Genomic DNA, 11,771 nt, shown 5'->3' with positions numbered 1-11,771 from the left:
CACCGTTGGAGAATTTCAAATTATGAGACCCAAGTCCCGAGTCCTAGGTTGGTCTCGACCAAAGAGACGGCAAGGTAGATACAATACAAACACGGAAGACGAATTGATCCCCTCCGGGTGTTTCATCTAAAGCCTCAGATGGGTATGACGTCTACGTGGTAACAACTGAATGTTGAAAGCGGTTGATGGTCTACGGTGTATGAACGAATGCCTGGGTCTACTTTAGGTGCGGGAGGAGGTCTTACTGATGGGTCGCCAAAGAACTTCCTGAGAGAGGAGAGGGGTTTTGTTGAGTACGGAGTATGTTCGTCAATGTCCGCGGAGTCTATCAGTATTGCGTGCATTTGGTCCTAATTTCCTTGACCCCAGTGTGGCTTGGTAGACTAGTGCCAGCTTCTCCAAGTTGTTTCAGTTTGTTTCGGTTACTGAACCCATGCCCATACTCACTTCCAAGTTATACCTACTTCCAAGTTCGTGTGTGTTGCGATCGCTAATGACCTAATCGGCTCTGCTGTCCGGATCCGGACTATATCGCTGCAATGTGAGCCTGGTCCTGGCAGCCTCGAAGTTTTGATCCTTAGCCGAACTTGATCCGCAAGCAGAAGATCGCAGGCAGGACGGTTGGTTGAGCGTAATTAGCGCAGTGGAGCGTTGTGCCTTTCTCCATGCCTATGCATGAAGATGTCGAAACCCAAAGCCAGTCAGGAGCTGTGATTGAATTACCCCGTACTCGAGTCTTAGAACTGAGTTTGTTAGCGGCATAACTATTGCCCCTTCCGTTTAAAGCTGGTTGACAGCGGGGGTGGCTCGTAACCAGGGGAGCGCGACTGAGTCGTATGTTGCTGTATAGTATTAGGTATTCCGTGTTGGAGTCCTTCGTGTCGGACTGTCGGACTGTCGGACTCTTTGTCCTTATCACCGGGCAATGACGCAACTTCCAACCTCCACCGACCACTTGGCTTTATCGAGGTGAAAATGGAGTCATAACTTATGTATAAAGCAAGAGAGAACAAGCTCCAAAGTTGTTGCCAGGAACTGATCTGTGCACTGAAACCTAAAAGGCCAAATACTAAATAGGCTTCTTCCACGATGCCTGCAAGATCGTGCGGAGAGATTACTCCGGACAGCCCGACAGAACAGTGGAAAGCGCCGGAACAAGCGGAATGCGGCTAACTCCAAAGTTGGGGTCAAGTGGTGATGGGGCGAATGGGATTATACGATTGGCTGTGTGCATTCATGTCATTTCTGGGATTCCACGTGGTTCGGTCGTCGGAACTGTCCCATCCTAGTGCAATAATATGGAACCTGTCAAGCAGGCGGTTATGACGCTTCTCAGCCAGTGTGCCTGGAGGTCGCGAGGGCGACTCTTCCCCGGGGGCTTATTGGCGATAAGATGAACAAGCGCCATTCCGTCTTCCACGGTGGCTATGGTCGAGGACTCGAGTGGCAGCGGATGGTGGCTGTTCTCTGCTCCACACAAAGGCGCCGCCAAGAGCCGCGCCCAGTCGGAGGCTTTGTAAAATCACGCACGAGATCCATATCTTTCCTCTTTGCTGGACAAACCGCTGTCATCGCTAATCGCGCCAGAGACTTGCGGACCAGACGACGGACGGTCTGTGGTCTGCCGCCAGCAGTGGGAGGCTTGACACTGTGGTTCCCGCCCTCGAATACGGAGTTCCTCGAACACATTCTTGTGAGTCGCACAGAATGACTCGTGGCGCACAGAAAGGCTAAGCCAATGCCAAAGGGCTGGCAACAAATCAAAGGCCTTGTGGGTGGATTTGAATGTAACCCTGCCTGCCTGGATAATAGCAAACGCTGTTATTTATCCGGAGGATGTTTCCCCTGCAGCGCCGCTTCGAAATTGGTGGAATTGCATGACCACAGTCCACTGATGCGGTGTGCTTCTCGTTCCACTCCTAACTGGCTTCACTCCCCCAGCCACGAGGCCTAAGTTCTCTACTGAAGGCAGACACATGTGCAACCGTGCAACTCGACAGTTGGGCCTTTGAGCGATGTAAGCATCTCGTCTTACCGTCTGCAGCGATTTGCGACCTTCCACAGCGCATCTCGAAGTTTCTTAGCCGCCCGGGCGGAGCCCCCTAGAAAAAGCACGTTGCACAGGGTGCCGAGTAAGGCAAACTCTTGAAAAAGCCTGTCTGACACAGGCTGCTGGGCTGAGGTGAGCTGAAGCAGCATATTATGGCCAGCATCGCCCCAATCGATCCTGGGCCGCAAGGGATCGCCTCCCTCCACCCCTCCCGCAGAGATGTAGAAACTAAAAAAGATGAGCTGACCCTGCTGCCAGACTTTGTCTCCGTCTGCTATTGATCAATGAACGCCCCCGGCGGAGATGAGTTCTCCTGTTGGCGATTGCAACGCGAGGGTCGAGGGTGGGATGGAGATGGGGTGGTCGTAATTACATTACCGATAAGAGTTCGTATCGCTGATAAATACGCGTCCCAACGGCGGTCTCATTCCTCCCAAAGCCCCATGATATGGGGGATGGCGTTGAATAATAAAGGTTAATAATCAAGAGCGCCGTGGAAGCACCGTAGAAGTGAACTTATTGAAGAGAGCCCTGGATAATTGGTTCCTTCCCCTCGTTTCAATGCTCTCGGACCCGTCAACCGTCGTCATAGAATATTACAGTTCCGTACAGAGCCCACCCGTCCTGGAGGCCCGGAGGTACAGCGGCCTCGCCCCATCGTTCTCCTCTCCTCAGTCTCGTTCTTCTGGCTCACTTCTGCCTCCCTCCCAGTCTCAGCCTGCCTCTTCTGCTCGGTTGCGAATCTGTGACCTCCATCTCCTTCGCCTAGAGCCCTCGATCAGACCCAATCTCGCTCTCTCTTCGCCTCCAGCGACCGATCAGCTTATCAACTCCGTCTTTCGACTCCGCCCTCACTTTCCGCCCATATTCTTCCGTTCGCTCTCACCCACTTCCCCAACGTCTGGTCGCCACGTTCGTGAGATCCGTAACCTGCCCTGAACGATCATTTGTCATCCTCTATAACGCGTCTCGCTTTTCCTTGTCCAATTCCTTGCGCCGTTTTCTCCATCCTCCCTCCGCTTACCTCCGAGGCTCCGACTGTCGCATACTTGAAACCGCCTGCGGATTATCTAGGCAACACTGGTGCGGTTAGCGAACTGAGTAGCGGTTTCTTTCCCCGCTTCGTCGCCAGATGACGGCGGTCACTACGGATCAAGAGAACTGGTGACAATCATGGGGTCAATTCTAAGAAGTTTTCGAAAAGATGTGGTGAGTTTGTGTTGTGCCTTATGGTCTTCTTCGATCTGTGGCCTATTTTTACCACATTCCGCTCTTGGTTCAGACATTACTGCCAGGCCTGATATAGCTCCTCTTCATAACTCATGGAGGAGCCATTGACCACGCATAGTCTACTCCGGATATCGCTGGCTGTCCTGCTCTAACATGCTAATTCTCCGTTAGGGATCTACCGCACCTCCAGTTGGGGTACCTCCTCCGAAGAAGGAGCCCCAACCGCTCCCGATGACTCCGTTAGAGAAAATGCTCACTGAGCTGGGTCCGATCCGAACAGATGGCAGTGATAAGTTCTTTGGAATGGAAAATGTAAGTGTTTATCCGAGTCCTTTTTCTTGGGCCTCTGCTGATCACCGCCCTATCAGTTCGGAAACACATGGTAAGTGGCTACTTCGCCAGGCATTCCCAAACTACAAACCACTAATGAATCACCGCAGTTACTGTAACTCGATTTTACAATGTCTTTACTACTCAGTCCCTTTTCGAGATGCCGTTCTCAATTACCCCAAACGAACCCCGATCGAGAGCTTAGAAGCTGCGCTGGCAAAGGCCCTCCGATACCAAGATCCAAATGCGCGCCAGGAAGCTGAGGCGCTGGCAGAAAAGCAGAAAGCAGCCAATTCTCCGCGGCCTGGGCAGCCCCCGAACCCGCAACAGAAGCCCGAAGATAAAGATTCGCCGGAGTACAAGAAGAAGATAGCTTTACAGTCACTACCTCTCCTGGAGACGGCTAATAATGCCCCCAGCTACGGCATACCGGAATCATTATTTAGTTCGTTGAAGGACATTTTTGAATCTGTCGTTGGGAGTCAATCTCGAATAGGGATTATCCGGCCGCAACATTTCTTGGAGGTGCTCCGCCGCGAAAATGAGATGTTTCGGACAGCCATGCACCAAGACGCACATGAATTTCTTAACCTTTTGCTTAATCAAGTTGTTTCAAATGTGGAAGATGCAGCATCTCGTCTTCCATTAGAGAACCCTACCCCCGCGATCGAGAGCTCGGAATCCCTTCAACCATCGTCGAGTTCAGGTTCCAAAACACCCAACACTACTCGCTGGGTTCATGAATTGTTTGAGGGACTTTTGACTTCCGAAACACAATGTCTCACATGTGAAAAGGCTTCTCAACGCGATGAAGTATTTCTGGATTTATCTGTGGATTTGGAGCAACATGCCTCGGTTACTTCATGTTTAAGGAAATTTTCGGCGGAGGAAATGTTATGTGAAAGAAACAAGTTTCACTGTGACAATTGTGGGGGTCTGCAAGAAGCAGAGAAGAGGATGAAGATCAAACGGCTTCCCCGGATATTGGCTTTGCACCTCAAACGCTTCAAGTATACCGAAGATCTGCAACGGCTCCAAAAACTTTTCCATCGAGTTGTTTACCCCTACCATCTTCGCCTCTTTAACACAACCGATGACGCCGAAGACCCCGATCGTCTTTACGAATTGTATGCGGTGGTTGTCCACATTGGTGGTGGTCCTTATCATGGTCACTATGTTTCTATCATCAAGACTCAGGATAGAGGGTGGCTGCTATTTGACGATGAAATGGTGGAACCTGTGGATAAGAACTATGTTCGCAACTTTTTCGGTGACAAGCCCGGTTTAGCCTGTGCGTATGTGCTTTTCTACCAGGAGACAACTATGGAAGCCGTGATGAAGGAGCAGGAGCAGGAAAACATGGAGCCTCCCGTCGATTTAAATGCTGCCACGATGAAGCAAAATGGCTTCGCCAATTCGCCCGCTCTTTCTCACGTTCATAGCGCCTCCCAGATTCCAACATACGAGGACCATGACCGCTTCACGGGTCTGAAGCGAGCCCCAACCGCACCTCAGCTGTCTACACATCCTGAACACACCGACGCAGAAAATGTACCTTCTGCTGCTCCTTCTCAACCCCCCATTTCTTCGCTACCTCCCGTCCCGCCAATTCCTGAAACGCCCTCGAGCCCACTAGCATCCCGAAAAAGTGACGCACAGTTAAAGAAACAGCATGCCAGAGAAGAGAAGGAGCGAGAGAAGGAACGCAAAGCGGCTGAGAAGGAGAAAGAAAAACAACGTCGGAAAGAAACTGAGACAAAATATAAGGATAGACAACGGCGCGAAGACGATGAACTGAAGGCTGCTCTCGAGGCGAGCAAAGCTACGAAGGACGACGAGGATCGACGCAATCACACTGAGAATGGGTCTTCTAGGAAATCCACTGGAGGCCTTGGCCGATTCAGGAGTCTCAGCCACCGCTTAGGCAAAGACAAAGACCATCGCTCTTCTTTACCACCCATTCCAGCATTGCCGAATGGCGATCATTCCTCGAGCAAAGTCTCAAGCGACCAAGGGCATCCAGAACCCCCGCCCCAACCATCACCGCGGCCAGATTCACAACCAATGAATGACCTTCTACGTTCACCCCGGCCTGAGGCCCCTCCGAGTTCGCCGCCTAAAGAGCAAGAACCCATCAAAAATCCGAAGCACGAACGCTCGAGTCACGGCAAGTGGCGAAGTTTCAGCCTTAGGAAAAAATCGTTCATTTCGTGAGTTTCTTACTTGGATTTCCAGTCTAGCCAATATCCTCTTGTGCACATACAATATGCCGCCGTACATATATTTTTCGATGTATCATCAGATTCTCTTCACAGCTGGACCCAGCTATCTATGTCGAATATGGCTTTGGTAGCTGCGTCCAGTTCATGTGTTACTTGCGCACGCTTTTCGCTTTGGACATGGGTTGCATCTTGTTTGCATTTTATCGCATATTCTATCTAGCAGATGTTTGAGTATCTATGCTTTCTTCGCTTCAGTTCAGCTTTTTTTCTTTCCCTCGTTTGATCCATCTATTTGTGATATCCGTGTCTGGGTCCCACAGCTTGGCGAATATGGCGTTTTGGACCTCAAATCTCATCGTTCTATTTTTCCCTCGTTATGTCTGAGTATATGTTCCAGGAGCCTGGTTCATTACTATTCGGGAGGTCCTCCTCATTACTTGTCTAGATTGTCCGGTTTGGAGAGAAAGGATACCGTTACCTTGAGATTAAAAAAGGGTGCATACTTACTGTACAATCCTACGACTCTTGCAGAGTACCTGCTCTCTAATGTTTCTTATCTTCAATGGCCCTTCTTCCGCAGTGTGGTAATTGCTCGTAAGCCAGTCTGAGAGGTGTGTACATGGATTGTTCTGGGTGCAGTGCATTGAGCACATCAGTTCTGCATCGCCGATCGGTTAGATATCTCCTACATCTTGGTACCCCAAACCGTTTTTTGGTGTATACACTATGTAACGTCTGGCCAGTAACCTGGTATGAGAACCAAATATTTCTATACAAAGATAGAATAGTGCACTTTCGTAAATATATCATAATACATCCAAATAATGCGCTTAAGCACAAATAAAAGTCAACGCTGCATCATGCAACATGTGGGCTGCAAGCTGTATATCAACTGCTAGCTCTCCTTCCAGCCTTCCTCTCACTGTCCTCCAGCCGCAAAGCGCAGTTTGCCGCGTCAGCACAGAGTCCGATAGGTACATATTTGGAAGTCGTGTTCCCCTCTTCGTCTCTAGTTATATCGAACCTCCTGTATCATGGACAGACAACGAGTACACTTCAAATACCGACGAATGTACGGGTGGGTAGATGGATAAAAGGATATATGGTGTGAAGTTTTATGGAGAAGGCAATGCGCGGGGTTTATTTTTCCGTCTATTTTTCGAGCGACACTGAAGCAAGCAAAAAATGGTTCGAAGAGCTTTGAAATGGTGCGGTCATCCTAAGATGAGTTCATAGACGATGATTATTGTATTAATCGCGATTAGGGGTACTATTTTCCCAGAAAAGAGGGCCGTTAGCAATGCGCGCGTGTCCACATTTGGTTTGGAGGGATCGAGTCGAGCCAGCGCGACCCCTCTTGTCATTTCTCGAATTAGGGGAAGCTGAAGCTGGCCCGTAGCTAGATAGGAGACGGAGAGTTTTAAAAAGGGTAGCACGTACTCCGCATCACTGTCCTCACACTAGCAATCAGGTTTATGGTCTTTGCTTTCACGCTTGTGCTGTCGTAGGCGGCGCCGAAGGCAGGGTCCGCTTGCGTGCGCCCCCATCCAACTGCGGGGAATAATTATTAGTTTTTGAAGTTGAGTAGAAATTGATTAGGTCGGAGGAGACGTACTTCGTGCGAGAAAGCGGTCTTCGGAGAGGATTGCGATGGAGTTGGTTATGAGGATTATCACTGCGGAGAGCGGATGTCAGTTGGGTGGTGGGGAGGGCCAGAATAGGGGGGGTTTGCGCACCGTAGACGAGTCTTCCGAGACCGAAGAACGACATTGTAGAGGTGGTGGTGGTTGTTTGGGCTGGGTGTTGGTGTTGTGGAGGGAGAGAGAAGTGGTGGGTGTGGAGAGAAGGCGAAGCTGCCAGATCGACGTGAGTTGACTGACGGCATACAATCACATCCGAGCTGTGCTCCGCTCCGACTTCCTTACAACCATCGGCAACCAGGTTGTCTTCGGCGCACAATGTTGAGAGATGTTGGTGAGGTTTCTGTCTAGCTCTAAAATCTTCACTGAGTACTAATTAATGACCAGGTTATCTGCTGTTGCTCGTTTCTCTCCCGGCGCTGGTCGTCCTGCATTTGTGGATTGCTCCATACACTAAGGTAGAGGAGTCATTTCATATCCAAGCCATACATGACATTGAGACGTATGGAATTCCCACAGCCAATGTTAAGAATACGCTGCAAGCAGAATATGATCATTTTGAATTCCCGGGGGCTGTTCCCAGGACATTTGCTGGGGCTGTCGCGCTCTCCGGCCTTTCGACTCCAGTTATCTGGTTGAAGCCTGATATCGACCGGCAGTTTGTAGGTGGGTATTTCCTGCGAGGATATTGCTTTCGTAAATTGCTAATGATTGTCATGCATTAGCCCGCGCCATCTTAGGCTTATTCAATGCCCTCTCGCTCCTCTATTTTGCCAGTGGCTTACGCCGCGCGGCTGGGAGGACTGCTGCTGTCTGGTACCTCCTGTTCCAAGCAAGCCAGTTCCATGTCATCTACTATGCTTCGCGGACGTTGTCAAATATGTTTGCATTTGGCATGACTACATTCGCTTTGGCATCCCTCCTTCCCGAGCCGGTAAATTTAAGTACATATCGCAAACGCAGCAGGATAGCTCTATACCTGATCACAATCGCGGGTATCGTCTTTCGTGCGGAGCTGGCGCTCTTCCTGGCTACTCATACCGCTTTCCTCTTTGCCCTGGGCCGCATTAGCATCCAGCGCGAGATAATACCAGCAGGAATCTTGGGCCTCTTACTGGGCTTGTCCATAACCCTACCCGGGGACTCATTCTTCTGGCAGCAGTTTCCGCTTTGGCCAGAGCTCGCAGCATTCAAGTTCAACGTCCTCGCTGGTCAGGCTTCCGCCTGGGGCACCCATCCATGGCACTACTACCTAACCAATGCTCTCCCTCGCCTTCTTATGAACCCCCTAACCTACCTTATCGGCATTCCCGTGTCCTTAGTCCAACCTGCAACACGCCGCATCGCCATTTCCATGCTCCTACCATCGCTCGCCTACATTTTCATTTACTCTGCCCAACCCCACAAAGAATGGCGCTTCATCGTCTACACAATCCCGCCCTTAACCGCCGTCGCAGCCCTAGGCGCGTCCTACATCTGGACGCACAGAACTAAATCCATCCTCTACCGCTTCTTCTCCCTAGGAATGATCATCTCAACACTCGCGTCGTGCCTTCTTTCTACCTTCGTCCTCCTCCCAGCCTCGTCTGCAAATTACCCAGGCGCGCACGCCCTCAACTCACTTCACACCCATGTATACAACTCAGCCCCGAAGTCCAGCAACCAACCAATCCCCGTCTCTGTTCACCTAGGTAACCTCGCCTGCCAAACAGGCGTTACCCGCTTCCTGCAACATCCCCACCCCAGCCAACGAGATGTTCTTCATTCTTCAATATCATGGACCTACGACAAATCCGACCCCTTAGCTTCGCAATCCAACAAGCCAACCTTCTGGTCCCGCTTTGATTACGTTCTCCTCGAACCTGCCGAAGCAGACGCCCTAGTTTCACTATCCGGCTCCGGAACTGAATACGCCCACGCAAGTACGTATGCATGGAAGACCGTGGACTCCATAACCGGGTTTGCAGGGTTACGTGTTCTGAAACAGGGGGAGGAAGCAGCGGGCGTTGTTGAGGAGGGGATTTTAAGAGCTATCCTGGGCCCGAAGGCGGATGAACTAGGTGTTGTGGGTCTTTGGGAGAATATTAGGGATGGTTTGAGGAGGGTTGTTACGAAGGGTTGGTGGGTTGAGGTTAGGACGGAAGAGAGAATTAGAATTTTGGCGAGGGTGCGGTGATGTGAGAACTGATCGGTAATGGGTTGTTCTGGCTCTTTTTTTGGTCTTTTTGGCGCAGCTTGGAGTCACTATAGCTAGGTATAAATCGTGATCATATATTCCCAATGCAAGAATGCACTAACATTGGGGTGTTTTTATGGTACCGTGATTTCGTGCGTGGTATCTTGTTCGTTAAATTTTGATTTAGTAGAGGTATGTATGTAGTACTACGTATATATATGCATGAGATGGCATAGCCGTATGTCCTGCATTTCTTCCCCATCCTCGTCTAAATCTATCAAGTGTGGGTATATTACGTTAATTTCCTGCTTCCAACCGCTCCATTCTCTTCTCCAGATCGCGAACCCACGGCTCAACAAGCTCAATATTACTCTTCAGCGCGGATTCACCCTGGCCCATCTTCTCCTCAACGGCCTTCAGCCCTTCCTTCCACTGTTCAATCTCTCCCGCCATATCGGCTTGACGTTTTTCTAGCTCGTCCAGTGATTCAGACGCTTGCGCAGCCCCGGCATGGATAGCGCGGAGAGAGCGTAGACGTTCCAGAACACTGGGAAGAATTGGGTGAAGAGATTGGATAGTTGGGAGGGTAGCGTATAGAGCTTGGATCTTAGTTGCTTGCTCGTCGCGCTGAGCGGCGGTTTGCTCGGGCTCGATGGGGGAGCCAGAGATAGAGAGTTCGGACGCTGTGCGGGCGATGCGGGAGTTCTGCGCTGCTTTCGCGGAGTCGAGCGCGCGTTTGCGCGCTGACGCTAGGGCCTCAGCGTCTGTTGTAAGTTTCCTGACCCGCGTGGAAAGCAGCTCGAGGTGCGGGGTTGTGACGGCGGCTGAGTTTGCGGGTACGCTCGTTGTTGGGGCCGCGGGAACAGGGCTCGGGCCGACGAGTAGGGTCATGAGGGTTGAGAGGCGGGAGGTGAGGTGATCAAGGGCTGGAAGGACTGGCTGGAGTGGGGAGTCCGAGGTTCCCTCGGAGATGAAGGGGTTTGAGGAGGTGGAAATTCCCATTGCTGATTCAATAAGAGCAAGTCGAGCATCGAAAGCTGCAGCGTGTGAGAGGATGCCAGCAGCAGGACCGGTCGTTTCATAGTCAGTCCTCCTTGCTGCAGCTTTAATCTGGGAGCCGCTAATATCCGCTACCTGTGTCGAGGGGTTTGATGCAAGCTTCTGGGATATCAAGGCGGCCGCCGAATTAGGTTGGGACGCTCCCCGGGACGAGGCGTAGAGGTTGTCTAGTGCCTGACTGAGTTTCTCGACGCCATCATCTAGTGTCCCTTTAGCCTCGTCTGGGAGGTTGCTGGTCTCCGCATCCGGTTGTTGAGAGGTAGCCATCTCATCCTTCAATTCCTCCACTTCGCGCTGCAAGCGCGCCAGTCTCCGTTCCAAACTCTCATTCTCGCTATCACTTTCCTCACCCTCCGCGATACTGTTCTTCCGCCTCTGCCGGCTCTTACTTTTGTAAGACTTTCGCTTCGTAGCAATGCTGTCTGAGAAGTTCACACGACGGGCGTCGACGGTGGCTCCGAGAAAGTGGGAGCGCGCTTCGTCCGCGTTGACAGGGTCTTGGTCAATATCCGAGTCGGAACCGACATCGTCTGCATTTGAGGCTGTGCGAATCGTTGCTGTCTGCAACGCCGTTAGAAATGAGCTCAGTGAGAATCATAATGCGGAGACCAATATACCGGGACCGTGGAGGCTTCGTCTGTTAGGTCGGGGGTCTCGTAGATATCGGGAGCAAGGTCCTGGACGAGTTAGCGAAGAGCGGATAATGCAGGACAAAATAATTCAAAAAGCTTACCAGGTCAGGAAGACCGGCATATTTCTTGTTGAACGCCATAGCTAGAGCAATTGCGGGTGTTTTGGCCCGGTTGTATTAAAGCTCAAGGTGTTTGGGTCCAGACCACGTGAAAGGGGAAGTTCGTGCCTTGCAGCCTGAGGTATAAACTCCAATACAGCCTTATTGCCTTAATGCCTGAGCAGCTCCGATGAGGGGCAGCTGCGCTCTCCAAGTATACAACCGCGCGCTATCATCCGACAGCCCTCGACGTTATGTGATAGTGACATCCTGTCCGACCGAAAATAACTTTGTCCTGTTACACTGCTTACACTGTTGAAAGCATGACTGTTAT

The 11,771-nt window shown here is 51.1% G+C and overlaps 4 protein-coding genes across 4 annotated transcripts; 2 read left to right on the top strand and 2 right to left on the bottom strand.

The window, feature by feature from the left end:
* Positions 1-3,223: 3,223 nt before the first annotated feature.
* creB (ubiquitin C-terminal hydrolase CreB) lies at positions 3,224-5,824 on the top strand (the record flags this gene model as incomplete). The annotated part of the gene is made up of 4 exons (XM_041693509.1): positions 3,224-3,259; positions 3,452-3,592; positions 3,649-3,662; positions 3,721-5,824. 4 exons carry the CDS (start codon positions 3,224-3,226, stop codon positions 5,822-5,824), a joined length of 2,295 nt encoding a protein of 764 aa, XP_041559432.1.
* A 1,222-nt stretch (positions 5,825-7,046) lies between these two features.
* APUU_60285S (YOS1 family protein) lies at positions 7,047-7,602 on the bottom strand (the record flags this gene model as incomplete). The annotated part of the gene is made up of 4 exons (XM_041693508.1): positions 7,047-7,102; positions 7,273-7,383; positions 7,448-7,507; positions 7,569-7,602. The coding sequence occupies 4 exons, from the start codon at positions 7,600-7,602 to the stop codon at positions 7,047-7,049; spliced, it is 261 nt and encodes an 86-aa protein (XP_041559431.1).
* Positions 7,603-7,790: 188 nt separating this feature from the next.
* On the top strand, positions 7,791-9,648 carry ALG12 (dolichyl-P-Man:Man(7)GlcNAc(2)-PP-dolichol alpha-1,6-mannosyltransferase; the record flags this gene model as incomplete). Its single annotated transcript, XM_041693507.1, has 3 exons — positions 7,791-7,806; positions 7,860-8,138; positions 8,198-9,648. The coding sequence occupies 3 exons, from the start codon at positions 7,791-7,793 to the stop codon at positions 9,646-9,648; spliced, it is 1,746 nt and encodes a 581-aa protein (XP_041559430.1).
* A 297-nt stretch (positions 9,649-9,945) lies between these two features.
* Positions 9,946-11,479, bottom strand: APUU_60283S (dynactin subunit 2; the record flags this gene model as incomplete). Its single annotated transcript, XM_041693506.1, has 3 exons — positions 9,946-11,268; positions 11,325-11,384; positions 11,441-11,479. The coding sequence occupies 3 exons, from the start codon at positions 11,477-11,479 to the stop codon at positions 9,946-9,948; spliced, it is 1,422 nt and encodes a 473-aa protein (XP_041559429.1).
* Positions 11,480-11,771: the final 292 nt, after the last annotated feature.

The sequence above is a fragment of the Aspergillus puulaauensis genome, chromosome 6 (assembly GCF_016861865.1).
Source record: "Aspergillus puulaauensis MK2 DNA, chromosome 6, nearly complete sequence".
In the NCBI taxonomy this organism is placed as follows: Eukaryota; Fungi; Ascomycota; class Eurotiomycetes; order Eurotiales; family Aspergillaceae; genus Aspergillus; species Aspergillus puulaauensis.
This window is presented reverse-complemented; position numbering and strand designations above follow the sequence as displayed.